The sequence below is a fragment of the Octodon degus genome, unplaced genomic scaffold (genome assembly GCF_000260255.1).
Source record: "Octodon degus isolate 3935 unplaced genomic scaffold, OctDeg1.0 scaffold00090, whole genome shotgun sequence".
NCBI lineage: Eukaryota > Metazoa > Chordata > Mammalia > Rodentia > Octodontidae > Octodon > Octodon degus.
Window position 1 is genome coordinate 11,244,532 of NW_004524666.1, and position 21,867 is coordinate 11,266,398.

General features: G+C 45.7%; 1 protein-coding gene across 1 annotated transcript in view; it reads right to left on the bottom strand.

Annotated features, from left to right (window-relative positions):
• Fyn (FYN proto-oncogene, Src family tyrosine kinase) overlaps positions 1–21,867 on the bottom strand; it is a 215,799-nt gene that overhangs the window by 42,479 nt on the left and 151,453 nt on the right. The window contains exons 4-7 of the mRNA XM_023722326.1: positions 11,516–11,773; positions 7,790–7,886; positions 2,161–2,259; positions 1,320–1,360 (exon numbers count right to left, since the gene is read on the bottom strand). Coding sequence (XP_023578094.1) covers positions 1,320–1,360; positions 2,161–2,259; positions 7,790–7,886; positions 11,516–11,762 — 484 coding nt within the window. The 5' untranslated portion in view covers positions 11,763–11,773. The remainder of the gene's footprint in view (positions 1–1,319; positions 1,361–2,160; positions 2,260–7,789; positions 7,887–11,515; positions 11,774–21,867) is intronic.

A 21,867-nucleotide genomic window follows, 5' to 3' on the forward strand; every position in this document is an offset into this window, starting at 1 on the left:
AAAAAAAAAAAAAAAAGTGACTTGCTGGTGTAGGTATTTTAATATTTCCTAAATTAATTATGCTTTGTGCCACTTTAGGAGGCACTGCCTTAGGGTTACTGCTGTCTCTTATCTTCTCCCTGCCCTTGTAAGCCTGTCTCCTGGCAACTGGTTTACACTTCTGCACTAGGTGCTGAATGAGCAGGAGCGCTCAGGAACCCATAGAGAATTCTAGAGCATTCCATTGGAATCTAGGAACAATTTTTATTTATTTATTTATTTATTTATTTAGCAGAACTGGGAATTGAACTCAGGACCTTGCAAGCACTTATTCTACTGAGCTATCTCCCCAGCCCCTAGGAACAATTTTTAGAGTACTGAACTCTGAAAGGATCCAGACTCTTAAATGAAGTTTCAATTCATTATACTTCAACATAGCTATTATGTGTTCACGGTCAAAATTTTTGTGAATGAAAGAATTTCACTGAAGATCAGAAAAAACAGCACGTGTTAGCTCTTCATAGATTTCAGAAGTACCCAAAAGTGTCACCAGCCCTAATCTAGCATTACTGAAACAAAGACTATTACACCAATTATCTGTGAGAATTGTCTTTCTGAGTTTGTATCAATAATCCAATTGAAATACTGTGTAAAACAAGGTCAACAGGGACTTTCTACAACAGTGCACTGCACCTAGACAATAATATTTCAAGATAACACTAGTTGACTGTCTATGTAAAAGCATAGGCATTATTTAAAAATATTTTATTTTATTATTTTATATATATATTTTTTGGTGGCCAGCTCAGTCCACCATGGGGGGCATGGCTGGTGTGGCATGTGATGCTGGGGATCGAACCGCAGTCCCTGTACATCTGCCTAAGCTTGCCTAAGAAGGTGCTTTAGACCACTGAGCTATCTTTCCAGCCCTTAAAAATACTTTATTCTTTTAAAACAAAATTAAACCAATCATTATAAGTAAAACTTTGGCTTTCTAGTTTAAATCAAAGTCATGCTACATTTTGGTGGGGGTTTTATTCTGAAACAACACAGATGTTTGCAAATCTGTCCTAAAATACAAATGCCCTTTCTCACTGACGGTGAAATACATTTACTAGGAAAAAAAAAACAAAAACAAAAAACCCACCTCAGAACCACTGGGTATTTGAGAGGGGAAAACAAAATACTTTTTTTTTTTAAAAGAAGAGGAAGTACAAGGGAATTAAAGATAAGCGCCGGAGCTAGTTGGGGATTTGGCTAGGGGTAGCGCCTAATCTTTCTTGCAGTGCTTAAGCAAATCCATGGCAAAATTAAATAGCAGAGCCAAAGGTTGGGCTTACTGGCTGACTTTCTTCTACCCTTCTTCTGGTGAATCAAGTCCCTGAGGTGTCAAGGAAGAGGCAAATTTCCCACATTTGGGAAATCACTGCCCCAGAGTCAGGGGTGGCACAAGCTATGACAGTCAGCCTTTGCAAGTGCCTGCTCACCCCACGGGCCAGAAGGGACAGTGATCGTCCCTTCTAGAACCTCTCAGTCTACTGACCACCTTTCTGAATGCCTCTCAGTGGAATATTTGGGTCAAATATTTGCTTATCGCTATTTACTATCAAAAACAACTGAGACCTTAGTCAAAGGACAGATCACTGGAAATCCATCACTATAGGATTCCCAAAGTTGTGGAAGGACTGGGCGTGACATACTTTCACTGTGGTATGATTTTTTTGGCACTTTTAATATTTCTGATTACAACAAGGAAAAAGAGATCTTATTTTAATCTTCAGCAATTATTTTCTCTTCCCCTAGGGAGCAGACTGTAGGCCAATCTGGCTGCCAATAATGTATGCAGTAGTGAGAATCTCATCATATTTTTATGAGTGCCTTTTAATCTATAAATTATATTGAGTTTCATTAGGGATGCTAAAATAAAATTTCCTTTCAAAATAAGTAAAAATTAAAAAGTGAGCAGGCTTAGAGGGAAATATTAAGTTAGTAATAGTCCAAGCACTGCAGAGACAGGACAAAAACCAAGGCATAACACCTGGGAAACAGAACTACCACAGCCTCACCAGTCATTTCCTAACAAGTGAATTTTTTCTTCCTTTTGCCAAATGTTAATGGCACTTTACTGAGGCAACTAACTTTTAAAAGCATGCAGTTAAGTGAAAACAAAATAAAACATACTCTTCTGCTTGGATGGAGTCAACTGGTGCCACATAATTGCTGGGAATGTAACCTGTCTCTCCAGTTGTCAAGGAGCGGGCTTCCCACCAGTCTCCTTCCCTGGAAAGAAAAGAGAAAGATGTTAAAATGTTTCCAGTTTCATCTTCTGATAGCCTGAAGTGGTGAAAAATCTGAGATAGTTACTGAGTTATTCAGTCCCCTTGCTGCTCCTTTCCTCCAGACTCTGACACACCCCTGCCCCTGCCCCTGTCCCTGCAAGTTATGGTTTATAAAGTCACTTATGAGCCAGTTCTCTCGTTGGGTAGGCAGTCTGCCTGGGAAGAGGCAGACTTGGACATCAGGGAGGGAAATCCATCCTCGGGCTCCTTTAGAAAACCATGGTGGCTGCAGATGCTCTGGGGGAGGGATGGTGCCCCTCTGAATACCTACCTGCCTTACTATTGCCACGGAGACACGCCTTTCTGAAAGGTGGAAGTTTCGGGACTACAACAGGACAGGCCTTGCTTGGGCATCTGCAGTCTGGGGTTATCCCATCAACTATTTCCAGCACCGGCCTGCTCATGGGCAAGGGTGGGATGGTGGTTGGGCACTGGCAGGGGAGGTACGAACACTGGCAGGGGTATGTGGTGGTCAGCCACAGCCCTATAGTCCACACCATGGTGTGTCTTTATCCTGGAGAGCTCAGGAGAGGTGAAGAGGGCCTGACACACTACTCTGAGCTGGAAAGCACTAAGTAAATTAGACAGTGTAAGTTTGCATGCTTAGATTCCTATAGGTTCACATGTGACAAAAAGCAAAGATGGAGTGTGTGCCTCTTTTCATTAATAACAAGTAGGTGATGGCCACGGGCCAGGTGTGTGAGGTGTCCCTCCTCCAGCCTGCAGTCAGGAGCAACATGACTGCCCTCCAGCAAGATACCTCAGGCTCTGCTACCACAGGTCCAGCACCTTCTTTCTCCACTTTTTGGTCCTTGAAGGTGGCAAGAAATTTGAGCAAAAACTCCCACTGTTGGGGCTGGTGAGATAGCTCAGCGGTCTAAAGGGCCTGCTTAGGCAAGCTTAGGCAAACTCTCAGGGACTGCAGTTGGGCAGGCTGTGCTAACCACAAAAAAAAAACAAAAACAAACAAACAAAAAAAAAACAGAAAACAAACAAACACATAAAAAACCTCCCACCATCTTTAAAATGACCACTTTTGGCCAGACTCTATTTCAAAGTTAGGGAAGAAAATATAAGATGGGGAGTGATCCTCCCCACACTGACTAGCCAGCCCCATGTACCTGAGCCTTCTAGGGTTACCTACGATGGTGCCTCAGAACAATGTGACAAGGTATCACGCAGGTCTTCCTAAAGCCATGGCACAATGATGATAAGCCATTGTGGGCACAGCTGTGGGGAAGAATAGCTCACAGAAAGTGGGGTGCTGGTAGGGATTTTAAAAACGTATGCCTAGTTTTTAATCTCTCCTTTTTACCCTATTAAACAAAAAAGCATCAATCAAAAGACAGATAATGGTTCTCATAGTCTTTAGGCCATAAACTTAAATCCAGTTGTATTGGTCCCATTTCTTTACACCCCAAAAGAAACACATGCGGTTGTAAATCTGTAAGACCATATACATGTGCTTACTTTGTTTAAAATTACACACAGAAATGGCTTTGGGGGTAATAGTTTCACTTTAATACTTTGACAATGTTTAATGCTCTGATAGTCCACTAGATGGAGACATTTTATCACAGGAAAAAACAATACCCATCTCTTCCCTCAATCCCCCATCCTGGGAAATGCTCCAAAATGGCGAGAGAAAAAGGAAATGTTTGTAGCACAGGCTTATTTTTTAATGTCCAATAACCTTCATCAAGTTAGTTCTCAGTGAATTAAACTGAGTAAAAGAAAGCCTAGCGTGAACTCAGGGGCTGTGAGGATGTTAACATGGAGCAGGAAACCAAAACAATTTCTGATTCAAATTGAAGCGCCGACTACCTCATTTTGACGCAGGTACCTAAATAGTTCAGTACAGACTAGAATGAACTATCGGCTTGTCCTAAGTCCTGCACCGAGAGTTTACGACTTTCTTATGTAACCCCCTAATCTTACAAGAGATCCTGTTTACTCATGAGAAAGGTATCATCCCTGACTTCTCCGTTCCTAGGCCATCCAGGTCACTTTGTCCATACAAGGAGATCCAAGTGGCAGAGACTTGATGAATTATTGGCAAAATTGGCAAACATCACATTTTACTACATTTATCTCACAGTCCATTCCCACTGGGCTGCTGCACATAAAAAACATCAGAAGTAATTGAGCAAGTGTACAAATCTTTTTAATGTACTAGAATCACCAATTCTCCTACAAATAAATAATCCACCCTACAAGTCACACTGGCTTAGGAGAACAGGATCATATGCCTTTCACTGTTCGACTTGAGTTATTGTGGGCAATTAGCATTATGAAATCTGCACTTCTTTAAACTGCTCTTATGGATCAGATCTTTCCATTCACTGACATTTGGTAGGATATTCTTTGTTATGCTAATCTGATCAAATACATAATTTTAGTCCTGGAGCTGGTGTAGAGGCTTCTAAGTTTTTCTAACAGCTTTAAAAAACCTGTTCCCAACCCCAAGGTTGTTCACAGGGCTTGTGGTCCCAGCAGCTGGGACGCCTCCCAGAGCTAGGAGGTGGCCACTGCCAGCTGAAGTCAGCCCTGAGCTGCCCAGCCACGGCACATTTTTATTATCATTTGATGGATTCCTTCTAAATTTGGTCACTGCCCATCTTAGTTTCACAGAACCTAGCTGTAACAGTTTTATCAAATGTTTGGGTGGGTCTTGAAACCAGGATTTATTTTCATGATAAAAAAGAACCGTGAACAGTCCCTGAAGCAAAGCCCACCACTGCACTCCGTGCACTTCTTAGAGCATCACTGCTCTGAGACAGTAACTCACTGCTCCTGAGATGTGAGAACAGGGCTAACACGGATGAACTCGTGCACTGTGTCACATGGGTTCAAGGTGAGTAGTGCCCTGAGGATCCTCCACCCTGAGCTGCACTGGGCTCCAGGAACGCCACCCGAGCAGCAGCAGCTCTAGGCCTTGGGCACATCTGTGCAACCCTAGCCAGAGTGGATGCTGCCCCTCCACAACAAAAACCCCAGGGCCTCTGAAGGGGAAGGAGTGGGAGGACACACGTTAGGTGTGGCAGCTGCCCAGGGAGAGCACAGCCTTGGCCCTCCCTGTCAGCCCTGAGAGCCAGAGGCTGGGAGGCTGGGAGGCTGGGAGAGGGAGGAGCCGCCTGCCATCTGCTTCTACGTTTGCGCTTTGTTTTCCTTCCCTGTTTTTCTCCTTCCTGTTATTACTCTTGCCTTCAGGATAGCATATACGGTACATAGATCTTATTTTTCTTTTCCATAACCTTGAAAAAGGGCATTCAAGTGGCACATGGGATGCTGAATTCCACTGGTTAAAAACATTCGGAGAGAAAAACCTTTGTGATGGTTTTTCTAAGACAAACAAGAGGAGAGGGGCTGAGGCCCAAAAGCCTCTGTAAACCCCAAGGCCATACATGCAAATCACAAAATAGCACAGGCTGGGTCCTCCCCTTCAGTGCTGCTCCAAGACTCAGTATGACAACTCTAAAGTAGGTCCTTTCTAGATGAACAAAGGAACACATCAGGAATGTGACTTCCACAGGAGCTGCCTTTCCCAGAGTCCTACAACCTGACACACAGATCTGCTGGGAGCATAAAGAAATGAACTTCTTGCTACTTACTTTTTAAACTTACAAACCATTTTAAATTTTTAACAAATGCCACCATTTAGAGAACGGGGTGGGGACATGGTGTGTATTTCAGAATTCAAAGTTCAGACTGACAGGAAGCATTTATCTAAGAATCAAACTAACAATAAAGACTTAAAAATCGTAAGAGATCAAAGCCGAATGCTTTCCTCTTCTTGCCCAGCTGTCCATCCAGCCAACTGTCCAAATCTGCGTGCACCTCGAGTGTCCCCCACTGACTTTGAAGGGGGATCTGGGTTTTCCCAAGATCACACCTGATGCTCCTGGCCCTCACATCGTAGCATGGGCTCTGGGTCTGGCAGCTCAGGGCACATGGGGTTCCCTGAGCTGGGCCTACAACCCCTCCGATGTCAAATGAAGCCCACAACACATACCCCACACAGTTGTCATGAAGAATCAACTGGAGCTTTTGTAACTTAGCACACGGCTGCTACATAAGGAGCTTTCAATAACTGGCAGCTGTTTACTATTTTTAAAAAATTCCTGTGCAAAAGACATCTACTGGGGTGGGGGAGGGCAGGTGCCCTTTCAGTTCTTCAGTAAACTGTAGATTTTAAAAAAATTGTGGTAAATTATATGCAAGCTTTTTTAGAAGTGTAAATACACCTGGCAGAAAATATATTCACACTGTTATACAGTTAGTGCCATGTTGTACTGTCATGCCGCTGTTGATAGGTGTACTTTTCTACATGTATTTCAACAAATTTAGAAAACTTACACCTTTGTTAGTGAGGACATTAATAATAATGAAACAAAACAAAACAAAGCCTGGTGGCTATGGAGAGAGCACCATTTGATGTCTGAAAGAACAGTCCCGGGGTCTTGCTGTTAAAAGGGCGCTTGTTGTCCTATATGGTCCTGAGAGCTGAGGGCATCCCAGGAAGCAGCCCCAGGGAGGTCGTTTCTAAGGGAGTCTGTGGTCCTGGTGATTACCCTCTCTGTGCTCATCTCTGGGGAAAGCGAAAGAGCTGGTCTTGAAGACCGCTCACCACCACATAATCCAGTTTTCTCAGAGAGCAGCAGAGAAGCAACCAGAGGTGGTCGCACGGCACAACCTCCCGCTGGGAGCGCTCAGCACCCGGAAGTACTCAGGTGGACACAGCAGGCCTGGCGACTGGTGAGGGGCGACGCCATCTTCTCGGAAGCCTGGGTTTTCCAGAGAGCACTCATGCATGTGCACTGGCTCAGTCTGAAGAGAAAACAGCACAGCACAACGCAACCCGTATTCACTCACATACGGAGGTTAAAGGGAGGACTAGAGGCAAGTGGCCTGCTGTGTCACTGCTGTCCCTAGCTGCCACACCAAAAATGCCTGCACTGTAGTCATTCGGGAGTGGGTGAAATTGCTTCTTCTTTCTTCTCAGAGATTTAGTTCCTCCAAAATTTTCATTACAGAGAAACGCCTCCACAGGCTCAAGCCGTGGAATGCTTAGCAGTTGTGAAAACAGAAGGAACTTGTTGCTCGCCTGAAGCATGGGCTTAGCTGGTGCAAAACTCAAAGGATGCAGCCACGCTGGGCACCCATGACTTAAGTGTAGATTTGTGCAGACGCCAGGTGCTGTGGAGGGTGCTGCTGGAGCTCCACAGCTCTTAAACTAAAATCTCAACTTAAAAACATACACTCTGCGACTACAGCATCCTCTAAAAAGCCCCTCAGCACACAGTGCCGTGTGCTATTGCACTACATCCTTACTGCTCTCAAATTATACTGCTGTGAGGCAGTGAGCTAGCAAAGCTCTTTGCATTTCCGGTATCTGAGGAGATGCGGGCTGTACACTGGACGCTTTCCCAGTCAAGAGGCTTGTACGCTACCCCTTGCCCTCCCCAACTTACGAGCTGTTCAGTATTTGAAACTTTTCTCCTTTGTGGAAGCTCAAGTCATCTTCTGTCCGTGCTTCATAGTCATAAAGAGCCACAAAGAGTGTCACTCCTGACAAGACAAAGAAAGCGCTTATTACCTAAGGAGAAACAAATTGCAATAAACTGCACCTTTGCTAACATCTCATCCTCAAAATCTGTTTAGTCAGCACGGACAATTTTATGAAGTTGTAATGAATGTGGAAAAGTCAGCATTGCAGGGCTGAATGCATGCCTTGGTCTCTGCAGGGGACTCTATCTGATGTGATAAACACCTAAAGGTGAAGGACTTTGTATATCTTTGAAGGAGTCCTGAGGAGCAGACAGACATGAACATCACGTCCAGAATGAGAGGGCAGGGCAGCACAGTGGTAGGGTTCAGATTTACAGGCATCGGTAGCAAATACTGGCACCCTTTATCCCAAACATGTTCTCTTCCACTTAGGAGCCCCAGTTAGATTCTGGGTAAAACCAATCACTCCTCCAGTACAGCACTGATGTACAAAGTAACAGGCAAGTTTTTCTATAATATGAGAAAATATAGAGAAGACTCCTTCTGCACTGTTCATCCAAGTGGATGAATGTGCCTCGCCTTTCGTGTCTGGGACGGCTTTTGTAATTTTTAGCTGCTTAGTCCCACTGCTGCTCATGGAGTTCCTGTTTCGCTCATCCAAACCGACCCCTCTTTGCACTTCCGTAGAGCACCCACTCTTCCTCACGCTTCCCCTACGTCTTCTCATCTGACTGACTCCTCCCAGGGGTCCTTGCAGCTTTACAGAAATTTGCTATCCATAGTAAAAAATGTCCCAAGTGCCATTTGATGCAGATTGCGTTCCTCAAATAGGGAGGATTCTGCGAAAGTGCTCAGCAAGGCCTCTAGGATTCCTGGCCTTTTACAATCTTCTTCCCTTGAGAATGGGCTCAACCTACAGACTCACTGGTAACCAACAGAGCATACAAAGATGACATGTCCCTTCAGTGGTAGGTGTCAGGAGATGATGACTTGTATCTTCTCAGTAACTTTCTATTGCTATATGAGCTTGTACGCTTTGATGACACCAAGTGCCACATTGGCAAGGCCTACGTGACACAGAACCAGGCGACTGCCAGCAGGGAACTGAATCCTACCAATGCCACGTGAGCCTGGAGGGAGAGGATTCTCAGTTGAGTTGCAAGATGATAACAGCAGGCCAGCACACCCGGGCTGCAGTCTGAGAGGGACCCTGAGGCCAAGTGCCCTGCTAAATCGCTCCCAGATTCCTGAAACTGTGCAAAGTAAGTGTGTGTTGTTTAAGTGGCTATGTTTTATGGCAGTGTTAGCATAGGGATTGATACCTAGAAAAGCTCATCACTCTGCACCTGGCTTCTCATTTTGATCCTCACACCCGACGGTGCCTGAAAGTGCCCAGCAGCACGCAGCCTACTCTTCTGGAGAGCTGCCCTACTGCTGAGTGCTGAAGGGAATGGATGTCCCTGTGGGAGTATTCAAGAGCCAGAGAGGAGTACGCACCCCAAGGGGCAGGAGAGCTGGCCCTAGTGGCCTGATAATGCGGGCCAGGCTCACTGGCAACCGTCTGCCTTTTAGACTTCTTTGGAAAGTTAGAGAAGACACTGGTTTTAAAACCTGTGGGTACCTCTAAGTTTACAACTATTCTTATTTATACTCTATCAGCGGATCTCCTTCATCACATTGCTTTAAAACAGCCAAGCCAGCTCTGCAGGAGGAGGAAGGGCACACAAAGGAGTTCCTGCTCTTTTCCTGCATCTGCTAACAGTCTTCCCTTCGCTGAGGATTTCTGCGTTCCTGGAGCTGAGGAGGAAATCATGGTGCATGCAGAGAAGATGTGGCTGGCTGCATTTGGCCGTAAGGGACTGAAAGCAGCATTTAGAGAAAGGACACACACATACAATAAAATCAGGTTAACAAAAGACAGGAAAATTTGCCAACATCTGGGGGCACCGTGGTCCAGCTGAGACTGTCCTCACTGCAGTACACATGCACACATTCGGGGCAAGCAGCCCTCTCCAGTGACCTGAATGAATGATACCTGCAGACCCCGGGCTTCACAGAAAGTCTGCATGAAGGAATGAGCAGGAAAGATGCCTGTGTCGCAGCGTTAAGTGAGGGCTGCAGTGCCCTCCTCCCTCTCACAGCAGAGAGGTCTGTGTGTGTCTTGTACTTCTCTGTATCCTTAAGAGCCAGGAGGGGCAGGGCAGGACTACCTTTCAGGTACCTTCTAGGAAGGCAGAAGGACATAACACACCAGGCGTGGCTGCAAGGGAAAACTGGAGTAACCACAGCGAAGGGTGAACAGAGATATTTCCTGTTGGGCAGAGCGAGATGTGCTGTTACAGGAGAGGAAGCTGATGCTCAAATGCCAGGTTGGGTCCCCTGACACAAGTGCACTGTCATGAACTAGATATAGAGGCAGGGAATCCTGGGTAATGCCTCAGTAGTGCCAGTTCCCCAGGTAAAAAGGAATAATAAGTTATTATATAAGGCATGAGACATCTACTCTTAAATAAGCCAAGATATATTACATTGTTTACACTTTTGTAATAAAACAGTTTTGGAAAAAAAATGTCAAATATCTAGTTACTGTGGCTCACATACTGGGAAAAGACTAAGAATACGTGAGATAACTCACAAATATTTTGGAAAACATATTTCTGAGAATGTACGTCAGATATTCTTATGCAGTATTAGCCAAGTCAGCAAACACATATGACAGTAAAGCCTTTTAGTGTGAAAGGTAAGACACCAAATAAATAAATAAATAAATAAATAAATAAATAAAAAATAAGAATAAAATAAAGCAGGAAATTGGTCTCTTAAACATACACAAGACTCAACTTGAAAATATACACTCAGGTAGGCCCAGTGGTGCACATCTGTAATCCCAGCACTTGGGATGCTGAGGCAAGAGGATCACCATAACTTTAAGGCCCGCCTGGACTACACAGGTCAAGGCCAGTCTTAACTACATAGTGAGCCCCTGTCTTATAAAACAAAAACCAAACCAAACTAACCAAACAAACAACAAAAAAACTATATGCACAAAGAATAGAATAAAATAAAAGGATGAATAGAGAATCTGAGTGCTGAGAATCTCAGGCATGTGGAAGATAATAGAAATATTAGAGTGAGAAGTAGTCAAAATGCAATGTTTTCAAACGGCCCCTCTGGCCAGGCCAGGAAGTGACAGGCAAGCTAAAGACTAGGAAGAGAAGTGGGAAAGCACTACTCACCAGAAGTGGTGAGGGAGGCAGAGGGAAGCGAGCAGGTAAGTGGAGATTTCAAAATACAGCCAAGGTCAGTTTAGGAGCTTCTGATTCAAAAGATGTGGGAATGGGGCCAGGCATCTGCGTTTTGAACAAGGTGGCCTGGTCACTCTGGACGCACCTGGGCTTCCATGTCCAGAGGGCTACAGCTCACTAATGTGTGTGGAATCCTCACAGAGCAGTGCCATTGGGTCCCTGCTGCCCTGCAGCCAAGCACTTACCTGTATATTAAACTTTGGGTCTTTAAATAAAAGGCCCCTTCTTGGTAGCGGACAGGGAGAAACTGCCTAGGTACCTGTGTGCTCAGACCCTGGTCAAAGGCTGTGACCAGGCCTACGTGCTCCACCACGCCCAGAGTCAGGAGTAGCCACCACCCCTCCCTGCAGTGGCCTGGACCCACGAGCTGACAGCAGGGCTTACCTGTGCCTCCTCTCGTACGCAAGGTCCCAGTGTGAGACGAGGAGTTCACCCCTCCAAAGACGGTGAGCCCCTGGCCTCCCGCTGCGTGGAAGTTGTTGTAGTTCGGGATGGAGGTCACACCGAAGCTGGGGTAGTGCTGTGGGGTGGGGTCTGTGCCATAGCGGTACCCGGAGCTCTGGTTCAGGCTGCCATCCCTCTCCTCTGTCAGTTTTGTTGCTTCTTTGTCCTTACATTGCACACAGCCCATTATCTAAATTCCTGCAGACAAGAGAAGGGGGGGGGGCAATGAACTTGGATGCTCCCTAGTGCTCGGACACGTGGCTTCCACAGAGGAGTAATTGGCAGGCGTGTCCTTAGGTACCTGAGGTCTGTGGAGAACGTGAAGAATGACAGCACAGTGTCTCTGGCGGGCTGATGGCCAGAGGAATCTCAGCTCCCCTGATTCACAGGCACGTTTTGCTCTGGATGACGGCGTCACGGAGAACAATGTTCACCATGCAGCAATTTTCCTAAGTGGGCCCTGCACCCCTTAAAACTCTGTAACATTATACAGCTGCCTAAGGGTACTCCAGTGACACTTGTCATGCTTCCTTTGTCATCTCAAAAAATAGAATATGCTGTGGGAAACAAGGCTGTGCGATACTAGAATAAAGACTTCCATCATGGCCAAGAAAATGCAGGAGAACTAGGAGCGCTGGAAAAGCCAGAATATAGTCCCAAACAATGCGCCTGTCTTCTCCACTCCCAGGTACCCATCCTTCAGGGATAAGATGACCAACCAGCCACTGAGTGGGAAACTGGCAGAACCTCGGGGCCACATCTACTTGCTGGATGTCCTGCTGGCCCACAGCAAGTAATCATTGAATGCTGCTAATTAACTTCTCAAATCTCCATTAGCTTTTGATTTCCTTCAAAAATTTTTTTAAAAATAATTTCTGCATTATGCAGTTACTGGTGGAGTAAGAGCCCAAGTCACTGCCACTTCACCCTCCACAAGCCCCTTCCTCTCAACCCCTCATCCCAGGAAACAGCACCACAAAGACCCAGCTGCTTGAGCTGCAACCCCAGAAGCAGCCTCCTCTGCTCCTTGGTTCGCATCCCACCCTCCTGTCTCCCAGGTTCCCATTCCAACAGGCCAGCATTTAGTTCCTCCGAGATTCTGTGTTGTCCTGCTCACCTTCAGACCTGGGATCACAACCTTGAATACCCTTTCTCTCTCTTCTTTGAGAAACAGTCACTTCTTCGAATCCTGTTAAAAGGTCACTCCCTCTACAAAGCCTTCTCTGATTCCTTCTGCTGGAGTAGTGCTTTTCCTAAATGCTCCTACATTCAAACACCTGTCTCATCGCCCAAAGGACCACAAGTTCCAGGAAAACAAGCTCCAGTTCATTTCCTTGTAGACACATTGGCAGTGCCTGGAACACAGTAGATGCTCAATAAATAATGCAATAAGTGAAGATTATGTAGCCCATCATGCTTCTCTTTCACCCTTTATTTCACTCTGTCCTAAAGGCAACCTTCATTCCAGTGACTGCACCAGCACTGTGCTCCACACTTTCCCATTTATTGGCATATACGTGAGGAATGAAGAAGATTCAGAAATACAAGGCAAGGTGGCTAAATGTCCCCACTTTGGACGGCAAGCTGATAAGAGAGTAATAGGACTTTCGGTATTGTCCCTGCCAAAACTCTGAAAACCAGCCCATTTGGGAACAAACAAAGTAAGAAACATATGACATAATGTGTAATGATAAATATTCCCTGGGTAAGGAAGAGCTGGCGCAGGGCAGGAAGAAGTTTGAGGCAACCAGGGGGAAAGGCAAGACATGTTTTCTGCAAAATGCTGCGGAAGCTGCTACACAGAGCAGGGAGGCCCTGGATGCTCTTTTAAGCACCTTTGGGCCAGATTTTACAAGTAGCCTCAGACCATGCTACAGCCCTCTCTGAGTTCACTTTCAATGCATGCTTAAGCTTACTGAATAGAACGCCCTTCATGAGGATGGGAATGTCTGGGAACAAGCTGCCTCCTGCTTGGGCTGAGATCACCCAATCTGGAACACATTTCCTCATAAATCATTTGAGATTAACTTACTATATACTGTGTCCAACAGGCTTTCTATTTTATGGTAAATGAATGATTTTAACAAGTTTCCAATAGGAAATGCAAAATATCTCCAAGGCATGGTTTACTGAAGGCATTTCATCACTTGTTGATGTTGCTTCATCAGACTGATAAATATCTTGTTTGCTTTATATTAACTCTTTCATACGGAAATTTGTTCTGGACACCTCAAAATGCCAAACAGAAAACATTTCTTTTTCTTTTTTTTTTTTTTTTTTTTGTGGTGGAATCGGGGATTGAACTCAGGCCCTTGTGCTTGTCTGGGAAGCACTTATTCCACTGAGTCATCTCCCTGGCCCCTAGAAAACATTTCTTGGGTGTCTACTTTTTTGTTGGGGAGGGGCGGTCACTGAGCTGTTGTAATCAGGGGATGGAAGACCTGGATCACAGCTTCCCATATTTACACCCACGGGTTTCATCTGAGAGTGACTTTGCCACCCTCTCCCTGCCTAGAGACATGTTAAGCAATGTTTCATGCTAGTAATGGTACTGGGAATTAACCCAGGGCCTTCACCTATAGCTACAACCCCAGCCTTTCACCTTTTTTAAAATTTTCAGACAGGATATTGCTAAATTACCAGTTTGGGCTCACCCCTGTGATCCTCGTTCCTCAGCCTCCCGCATGGCTGGGATCCCAGCTGGGTGCCACCACACCCAGCGCTTTGGGCAGTGTTGGCTGTACAGTGGTAGGGAAGGGGGCAGGCTGCTAGGGGGGCTCCTCGCTCCTAACAGGCAGAAACCAGAGATGCTGCTAAGCACCTGGCAAGGCGCGGAACCGCCTCGCTGCTAAGGAGTCACTCAAGCCCAACTATTAATAGAGTCAAGCTTGAAAGACACTGACTTATGTAGAATAAAAAATGTATAGCTATGTCCTCGAAGCAGTGTAACAGCTGTTTTCCTTACATCGATGTGACCAGCATGGAACCCAGAATGCTTTCCTTAGAACAGGATGCTAGGAAGGGCAATGAAAAAAAAATAACATGAAATGCAAAACATTTTTCCTTAGAAGCTTGAAAGAGAAACAGGGCCTAAAACCAATGAAAACTCTCACTGGAAACTACTATTTCAACTCTAACAAAATAAAGCAAACCTTATATCAGAAACCCTGCAAAAACAGGAGCTCGCATTTAATCAAACTAAAAAATCACAATCTTCCATAATTCACTAAAAAAAGAAATATACTGTGAAAAATGACTAACTGCTTATATATAACTTTATGAAATACTGGAGGGAAAAATCAAAAACTCTTCCGAGGCAGAGGTTTCTTTTTGGGTTTTTGTTCCATAGATGCATGCCGAGTGCCCACAGCAACAGCAGCATTCAATAAATGTTTCTTAAGTGAAAGAATTAAAAAACACTCAAAGATTATTTGGATGAAAACAATATGCTTTTACAGAAGGAAAATCACTGTCACCACTTCATTCAGTTGAAATTTTGAGTCCAGTAACACTTCTACATAGATCCTACTCTCTTTCTTACTGACACGCATGAAGAAACAGAAACAAACCAGTAAACGCAGGCTCAAGTCATTAAAAGTTAATCATAGTGAAAATATTTATATAAGAACTTGTGGTCTTCTTCCTCCCACTTGGGGCAGTCAGACTAACCATTTCCTGACGGAAGAGTCAGAAGACATTGATGAGCTGTACTCCATCTCACTGGGCTCTGGCCACAAGGCAAGTATCTGGGCATCTGAGCTAAAATAAGAGCAGCCTTACTGTGTACAGCTATGTGCTGGGGCTTTTCTGGCCAATGCGGTAGGCTCACAGAGAACACAGAACATGCCAACACGCTTGTTCTGGGTCTGTGGCTTGCTCAGAAACACTGGATGATGCCGTTCTGAAAGTGGGGTCCTGGCATTACTTGAGCAGTAAAACATCTCACACCGTGAGCTCGCAGCTCTGATCCTCTGACACGCCTAGCAAAGCAGACGGCGGTGAACGATGCCCGACTGAGTCCACGCCTGTGATCAAGCACCTGCATGATGGCTGACAGCCCCGTTCCTCAGTGCTTTCTACCAGTGAAGGAACCCTGCTTCTACTAGGCAAAGAAAACCCAATTTATTTGAAATGCCCTTAGTCTTGAGGACATTTTCAAATGTGCCAACAGTATTATGCAACCGGGGCTTGTCCCTTTTTGGCTAAGATCAAGTGTCCTATGCAACTGGGGAAGAGTTGCCAGACACAAAATGCAAGGATCGTCCTGCCCTACCCCCATGAGTGTGGCAAACATTATCAATGGATCCGAGCACTTTGCTGTACATCACATAAGGCCTCAGAGTCCTCCGTATAGCCCTAGAGACTGACTGAAACCCAACTAGAGGGCTGAGGCTCTCCATCGCTATGTGCACAGGGGTCTCCAGCCCAAGGTAAGTCAGGTTAAACACACCTTCCCTTTCTGCTGCTTCGGCAGCAGCCTGGTCCAGCAGGTACACAGTAAACACAGACGATGCTCTGGTCTCATCTGCCAAGCAGAGAGCAATGCCAGTACGCTTCAGCTCCAACACTGCAGGGCTGGCAAGAATATTGCAGGTGTGTGTGGGGGCTGCGTGCCAAAAGGAAAAAAGGCCACTGGTGGTCTTCCGCACCAGCAAATTACATGCTCTTGAGACACAAATACTTGCAGGCAGAGGAGGGATGGCGGGAGGAAGAAAGGCAAAACTGACAAGGAGCTGCAACTTGAGTAGTGCAAGCACTTTTGCTCAGAAATGAGCCTAGGTGGGTGTGGACAAGTGGCAGCGTGTAGCACAGGATTTCACCATCCCTGCTCCTGATAGCCCTGGCTGTGGAGAATGACAGGCACAGCTATGTGTGGCCAGCAGGCAGAGGGCTCATTTCTGATGCTCCCTTTCACTATCATTTGCTCTGGTCTCTCCTTTACTTGGGCAAATATTAAAAGACAAAAGAACAAGGAAGGGAGCTGAACTAAGAATGTAGAAGCCAAACACAGAAACTGAGGTGGGCAGTTGAAAGAGCAACTGAAAGTTGAACTGTAGATCAGCCGCGGTTTCATGCACTTTGCTGGGAGAAATCCGGTAGCTTCATGAGCAAATACCACTTTTCAGTCGACAGCAGTCAACAAAAGGATAAGATATGGCAGAGGCACATAGGAAATTAGCTGACTTCAGGATAGGAGGTTCCTAGCAGTGGGTTCTTAATCCTTGCAAAATTAGAAATGCCCATAACAAGAATCCACCAGAGGTATTTTGCTACATTTTCAATGGAGTGAGTTAATGCCTTGCAAGCCTGAGTTTTCACCATGTAACTGTTTGGAACAAGACATCTGGAGACCCTTGAAGGTCATCTGTTAGCAATGGGAGACGTGCCACAAAAGCTGCTGTCTGGATGTTCACATTTCCCAGCACCTTTCTTACCTTTGCAGTGGGGCTGCTCTCGACAGCACCCATGGTTGGTTCACCCTGACAGGTCACAGGTAGCTGCAGGCCTGGGGAGGCTGGGGAGGCAGGACTGTGCTGTGACCCTCAGAAGCATGCACAGTCCCCACGGTCCTGAGGCACGGGAAAGCCATGGCAAGGCTGTCAATGTGCAGACGTAAAAACTCAAGGACAGATACATATACAGCGTGGGTGATGGGTCCAGCCAGTGGTCCCGGCCCAGCTATGGAAGAAGGGGCAGACAGGGTCCTCCTAGGCGGGGAAATTCTTTGCTGACAGCTGGAGAGAAGGAAAGAAAATACGAGCCTTGCTAACACTGTGGTCAGGCAGATTTTGGAGCTATCCCTGATGATTCCTGTCCCTGATGAACATGCTCTCCCTAATCCTTGGGATTTGTTGAGTGGTGCCATTTCAGCCATTTTCATGATCATGTTATGTAATTCAGCACAGCTGACATTAAGAAAGGGGGTTATTCTCATGGGCCTTTCCTGAAAGGCCCGGGTCTTCCTGGGCATCTGGATTCAAGGCACGAGAGGCATTCAGTGAGTCCTCTCACTGCTGATCTTAGAGATGGAGGAGCCATGTGGCCAGACATTGAGGCTGCCGGAAGCAGAGAACAGCTTACAGCTGGCAAAAAGCACAGATAGGGGACGTCAGTCCTACCATCAGCAAGATGAGAGTTTGGTCAAAAGCCTGAATGAGCATGAAGATGGACTTCCCTCTAGGCAGCCTCTAGATGATAACACATCAGCCAGCACCTCGACTTCAGCCTTGCTGGACAAGAGTCAGCCACGCCACGCCAAGCCTCATGACCCATAAAACTATGAACTGCCGAACAGAAAAATAAGACATATATTGGTGGAATGAGGCACAAATATTAGCGTGGACCAATATCCAATGAGTGCTCACCATAAGCCTGGCACCGCAGTTGGCACTGGAATGTACATCCTGCTAAATTCTCATAACAATGCTAAAACCCGGGATTATCTTCCCATATTTTACAAAGCAGGGACAGAGAGGTTGGGCAATGTGATGAGAGTGAAGTCAGTGGTACAGAAGAAACACGAAGTCAGAAGCCTGGGTCCGAGGCCTGTACACACTAGAGCTGCCTCGTGCAGCAGAGTCCCGGCCAGTTCATAATGCAGGAGCAGGGGGTACTGAAGGAGGGACCTCGGCTTCCATGGAACGCACTCAGGTTTCAGAGTCAGAGCTTCGCCCTCCCCCTCACACCACTGCCCAGACAGTGGGTTTTGTGGCAGTGCTGGCGAGGCAGCCCTTCCTTGCTGTAGTCTGCAATGGCACAGAGTTAATGAATGCTTGAGTCAACAGCACTAAAATATCTCTGGATTTCCTGATCCTTCCTAGTGATGGTAAGGGTGTGTGTATGTACAACAAAGCACTCAGCATTGGTTTTCCTCATTAGAAGCCCTATTTCCTATTGTGTTTAAGTATGATTTCCTTTACAGGCAAAGCTTTTCTGAGATGTACTTGTGCAAACTGAGCTATTCCTATCATATTCCCAGGAAGGACAAGATAACATGCTTGTGCTCTCTGTGTAGTACCATGAAGGAGAGCCCCCACCCAGTACAAGTCCCCAAACCCTGTGGTCTCTCAGGTGAGAACTCGGGTGCAGAAGTGGCAGTGTGCACAGCGCTGACACTGCCACCCGGCAGTCACAGGAAGCCAGAGCCTATTTAAAAATCAAATCAGAAATAAGAGGAGGGATGGATCTACTCAGTCACTGACATGTGACACTGCAAGGGCCCCCAGGGGACACAAGGGCACTGAGCTCAGATAATCACTCACAAGATTTAACACTGTTTTAAGAAAAAGCCACACGCCTGGCACCTGAAGTCTTTGGTGGCTCCTCACCTCTGGCTTTTCTTGTTCCAATGACCCTAGGCCATCCCCATGTTTTCCTTCCCTCCTGCATAGCCCTCCATGACCCAGTGCCTGGAGAGATGGAGTGCTTCACACACTGAAGACAGACGTAAGGGATCCCGAGGGGGAGACTTAACAGCGCAGTTAGCTGAAGGCTGGAACCTGTGCCAATCTGACTGGCCAAATGACGTTCTAACACCAAACTGCGGCAAGGTTCCAAAAGGAGGGTAGGAATAGTTTCTTCTCCTACTCACTTTGCTTTGGACCTCAGGGTTCAGACAAGAGCGAAACACAGAAGGAACTACAGATGCTGTGTCTTAACTGTGTCTATGCCAAAGGGTTCAGCAGCAACATGAACCTTTCAGAGCTTTCGGTACACAGCCCACTGGGCACATGTGCCGCGGTCAGCCACCACTGAACTACTATACAGAGGCTGGGAAGGATTTTAGTTTCCTTCTTCCAATCCCCTCCTTTTAGGCCCTTAGAAAAATCCCTTGTGTTTAATAGTTTTTAATTTTATGTTGAGATGCATTTCACAAACCATAAAATGTACCCTCTTAGAGTATACACCCCAGTATCTTTTAGTGTATTTACAAAGGAAACCATTATTGCTCACTCCAGAACACTTTCATCACCCTAAAAAGAAAACTATACCTATTAAGAAGTTGCTTCCTATTCCCTTTTCTCCCTAGCTGCTGACAACTGCCAATTTATGCTTCCATAAATTGGGTTTGCCTTTTCTGGACATTTTATGTAAACGGAGTCATACAGCGCACAGCCCTTTGTGATTGCTTTCTTTCACTTGGCATATTTTGGAGGTTCATCATTTTGCAGCCTAAATTAACATACCATTACTTTTTACAACCAAGAAAAAAAAAATTCCATCGTTTGTATCTATTGCATGGTGCTTAGCTATTCATTAGCTGATGGACATCTGGGTTGCTTTCACATTTTGGCTACCATATTGTGAATAACTCTGTTACGAATTTTGAATCCTGTTAATGTCTGACTTTTTGTGTGGACCATGTTTTCAAGTCTTTTGGGTGAATGTTTTAATATACAAAGAATGTATGTGGCTAGGAAAAGCTCTAAGATGAGGTAAGTGGGAAAACATGTGAACTGGCAATGCAAAAAAGGAAAAGCGATTGGTAAAATTTATGGGAAAATATTATCTTCAGTGTAATCAGAGAAGCACAATTTAGATTAGTGAGACTATCCTTCATTTAAATATACAAATTTCAAAAATGTCTACCGAGGAGTGAAGCAGGTCCCTCAGACTGAATATTTTCTTTTCTGGTGAAAGAGAGTGGGACTTTGCAGCTAACATTTTGATAAAACAGCTTAGTGATGCCAGAAAACCTTAAAAATGAGCATGCCTGTCGATCTGTGAATTTGAGCCAAAGAGCTACTTTAAAAAAATGACATGCCATATAAAGCATTATTTATCACTTGAGAAATTAGAGAACCTCCTAATTATTTCACAAGAGGGTGGCGAAGCATTTGTAAGGTATGCCTAGAAGGGAAAGTTAGACAGAAAACATGTTTGTAGAAATCATCATTCATAAAGAAAAACGTTCGTGTGAGGCAGGGCTGCTTGACGGCAAACATACAACAAATACACAAAGCTGCAGAAACAAGCCCAGTGAAATTACTGGTGATACGTGGGTAATGACAGTCTGGGAAACTTTTTTCTTTGCTCTCTTTAGTTCTTTACATTTATACTGAGAGCACACTGTTCTCATAATAAGTCCTATTTATTTTTTCACATGAAATCTCCCATTAGTTTTGTTCCCTGATTGAATTTGTGTGTAAGTTAAAACAACTACACATGAATCAGGTATTACTTCTTGATCTGAAAAATAAATTGCAGGAGAGAGTGACTGGTGCCAAGCCTGTTTAGTGGGGACTCCCGCTCCTGGAAGGTGTGAGAGGTGTAAGGGACCAGAGGGTGGCAAGACTTCTAAGTGAGCTTTCCCAACCTCTTGGAGAGAAGCGGCCAGGGCGGGGGCGGTGCGGGGGCAGGAAGAATGCCACACACAGGTGTGCTGTAGAAATCTAATTAAGGGACAGGTGAAGGCACACACAATCAAGTTCCCTACAGGACCTGGATAACAGAAACAAGAGCGAGGAGCTGGATTAGTGGCCTGAGAACTTGGTTATCCCGAGTCCTAAATAAATGGGGGAACCCATCAAGCCAGAACTGCCAGTCTGTGCAAGTCAACCCCGGAAGCTACACAAGGTGCTGTGGTCTTGGAGCTACCTGCAGGTCTCTATGGGAGTGGGGTTCTGAGCTCCATGTACTGGCCCAGTTCCAGGGGGGTGAGGAGGAGAAGGCAAAGCAATTCTGCTTTTTGGCTACTGGTTGGTAGAGAGGCAGAGGAACTAATTTTCATGCCTGCTGCTTCTACCCTTTTGTGCGGGGGCATTCAGTATGGCATTTTGATGCTGACTAAATGATGTTGACTTTTAAGCCACTATCCCTGGAACTTGGGGCATTCTCACCAAGGCACAGAACAGCAAGCAATGCTTGTCTACGTGATCTGAAAACATTCACGAACACAGAAGGTCCAGCAGAGGTGTTTTCCCCTAACACTGCTACTCAGTCAAACATGTTTCTACCTCCTTTGCCCCTGTTCTATGAAAATAACCACAGGACAAGAAAAACCACAACATGGACTTCTATTCATGAACCAGCAGAGGAAGAGGAAAGTGAGCATCGCATCTGGGCGTGCTGACAGAGCCTGGCTTTCTGGGCTGTGCCTGTTTCAGGAATAGTTGTGACAGAGCTGGCAGAGGCCCAGGGGTCAGGGTGTCACCTGGCACAGCCATAAGCAAACACATCAGCCCAATGTGCTGTCTGCACAGGTGTCATCTCCTCCCCGGAGAACGTGGCCAAGGGAATCCCTCACCAAAGTAAAACAAAGACCTGTTCGCTGATCTTCTACCTCCTACTGT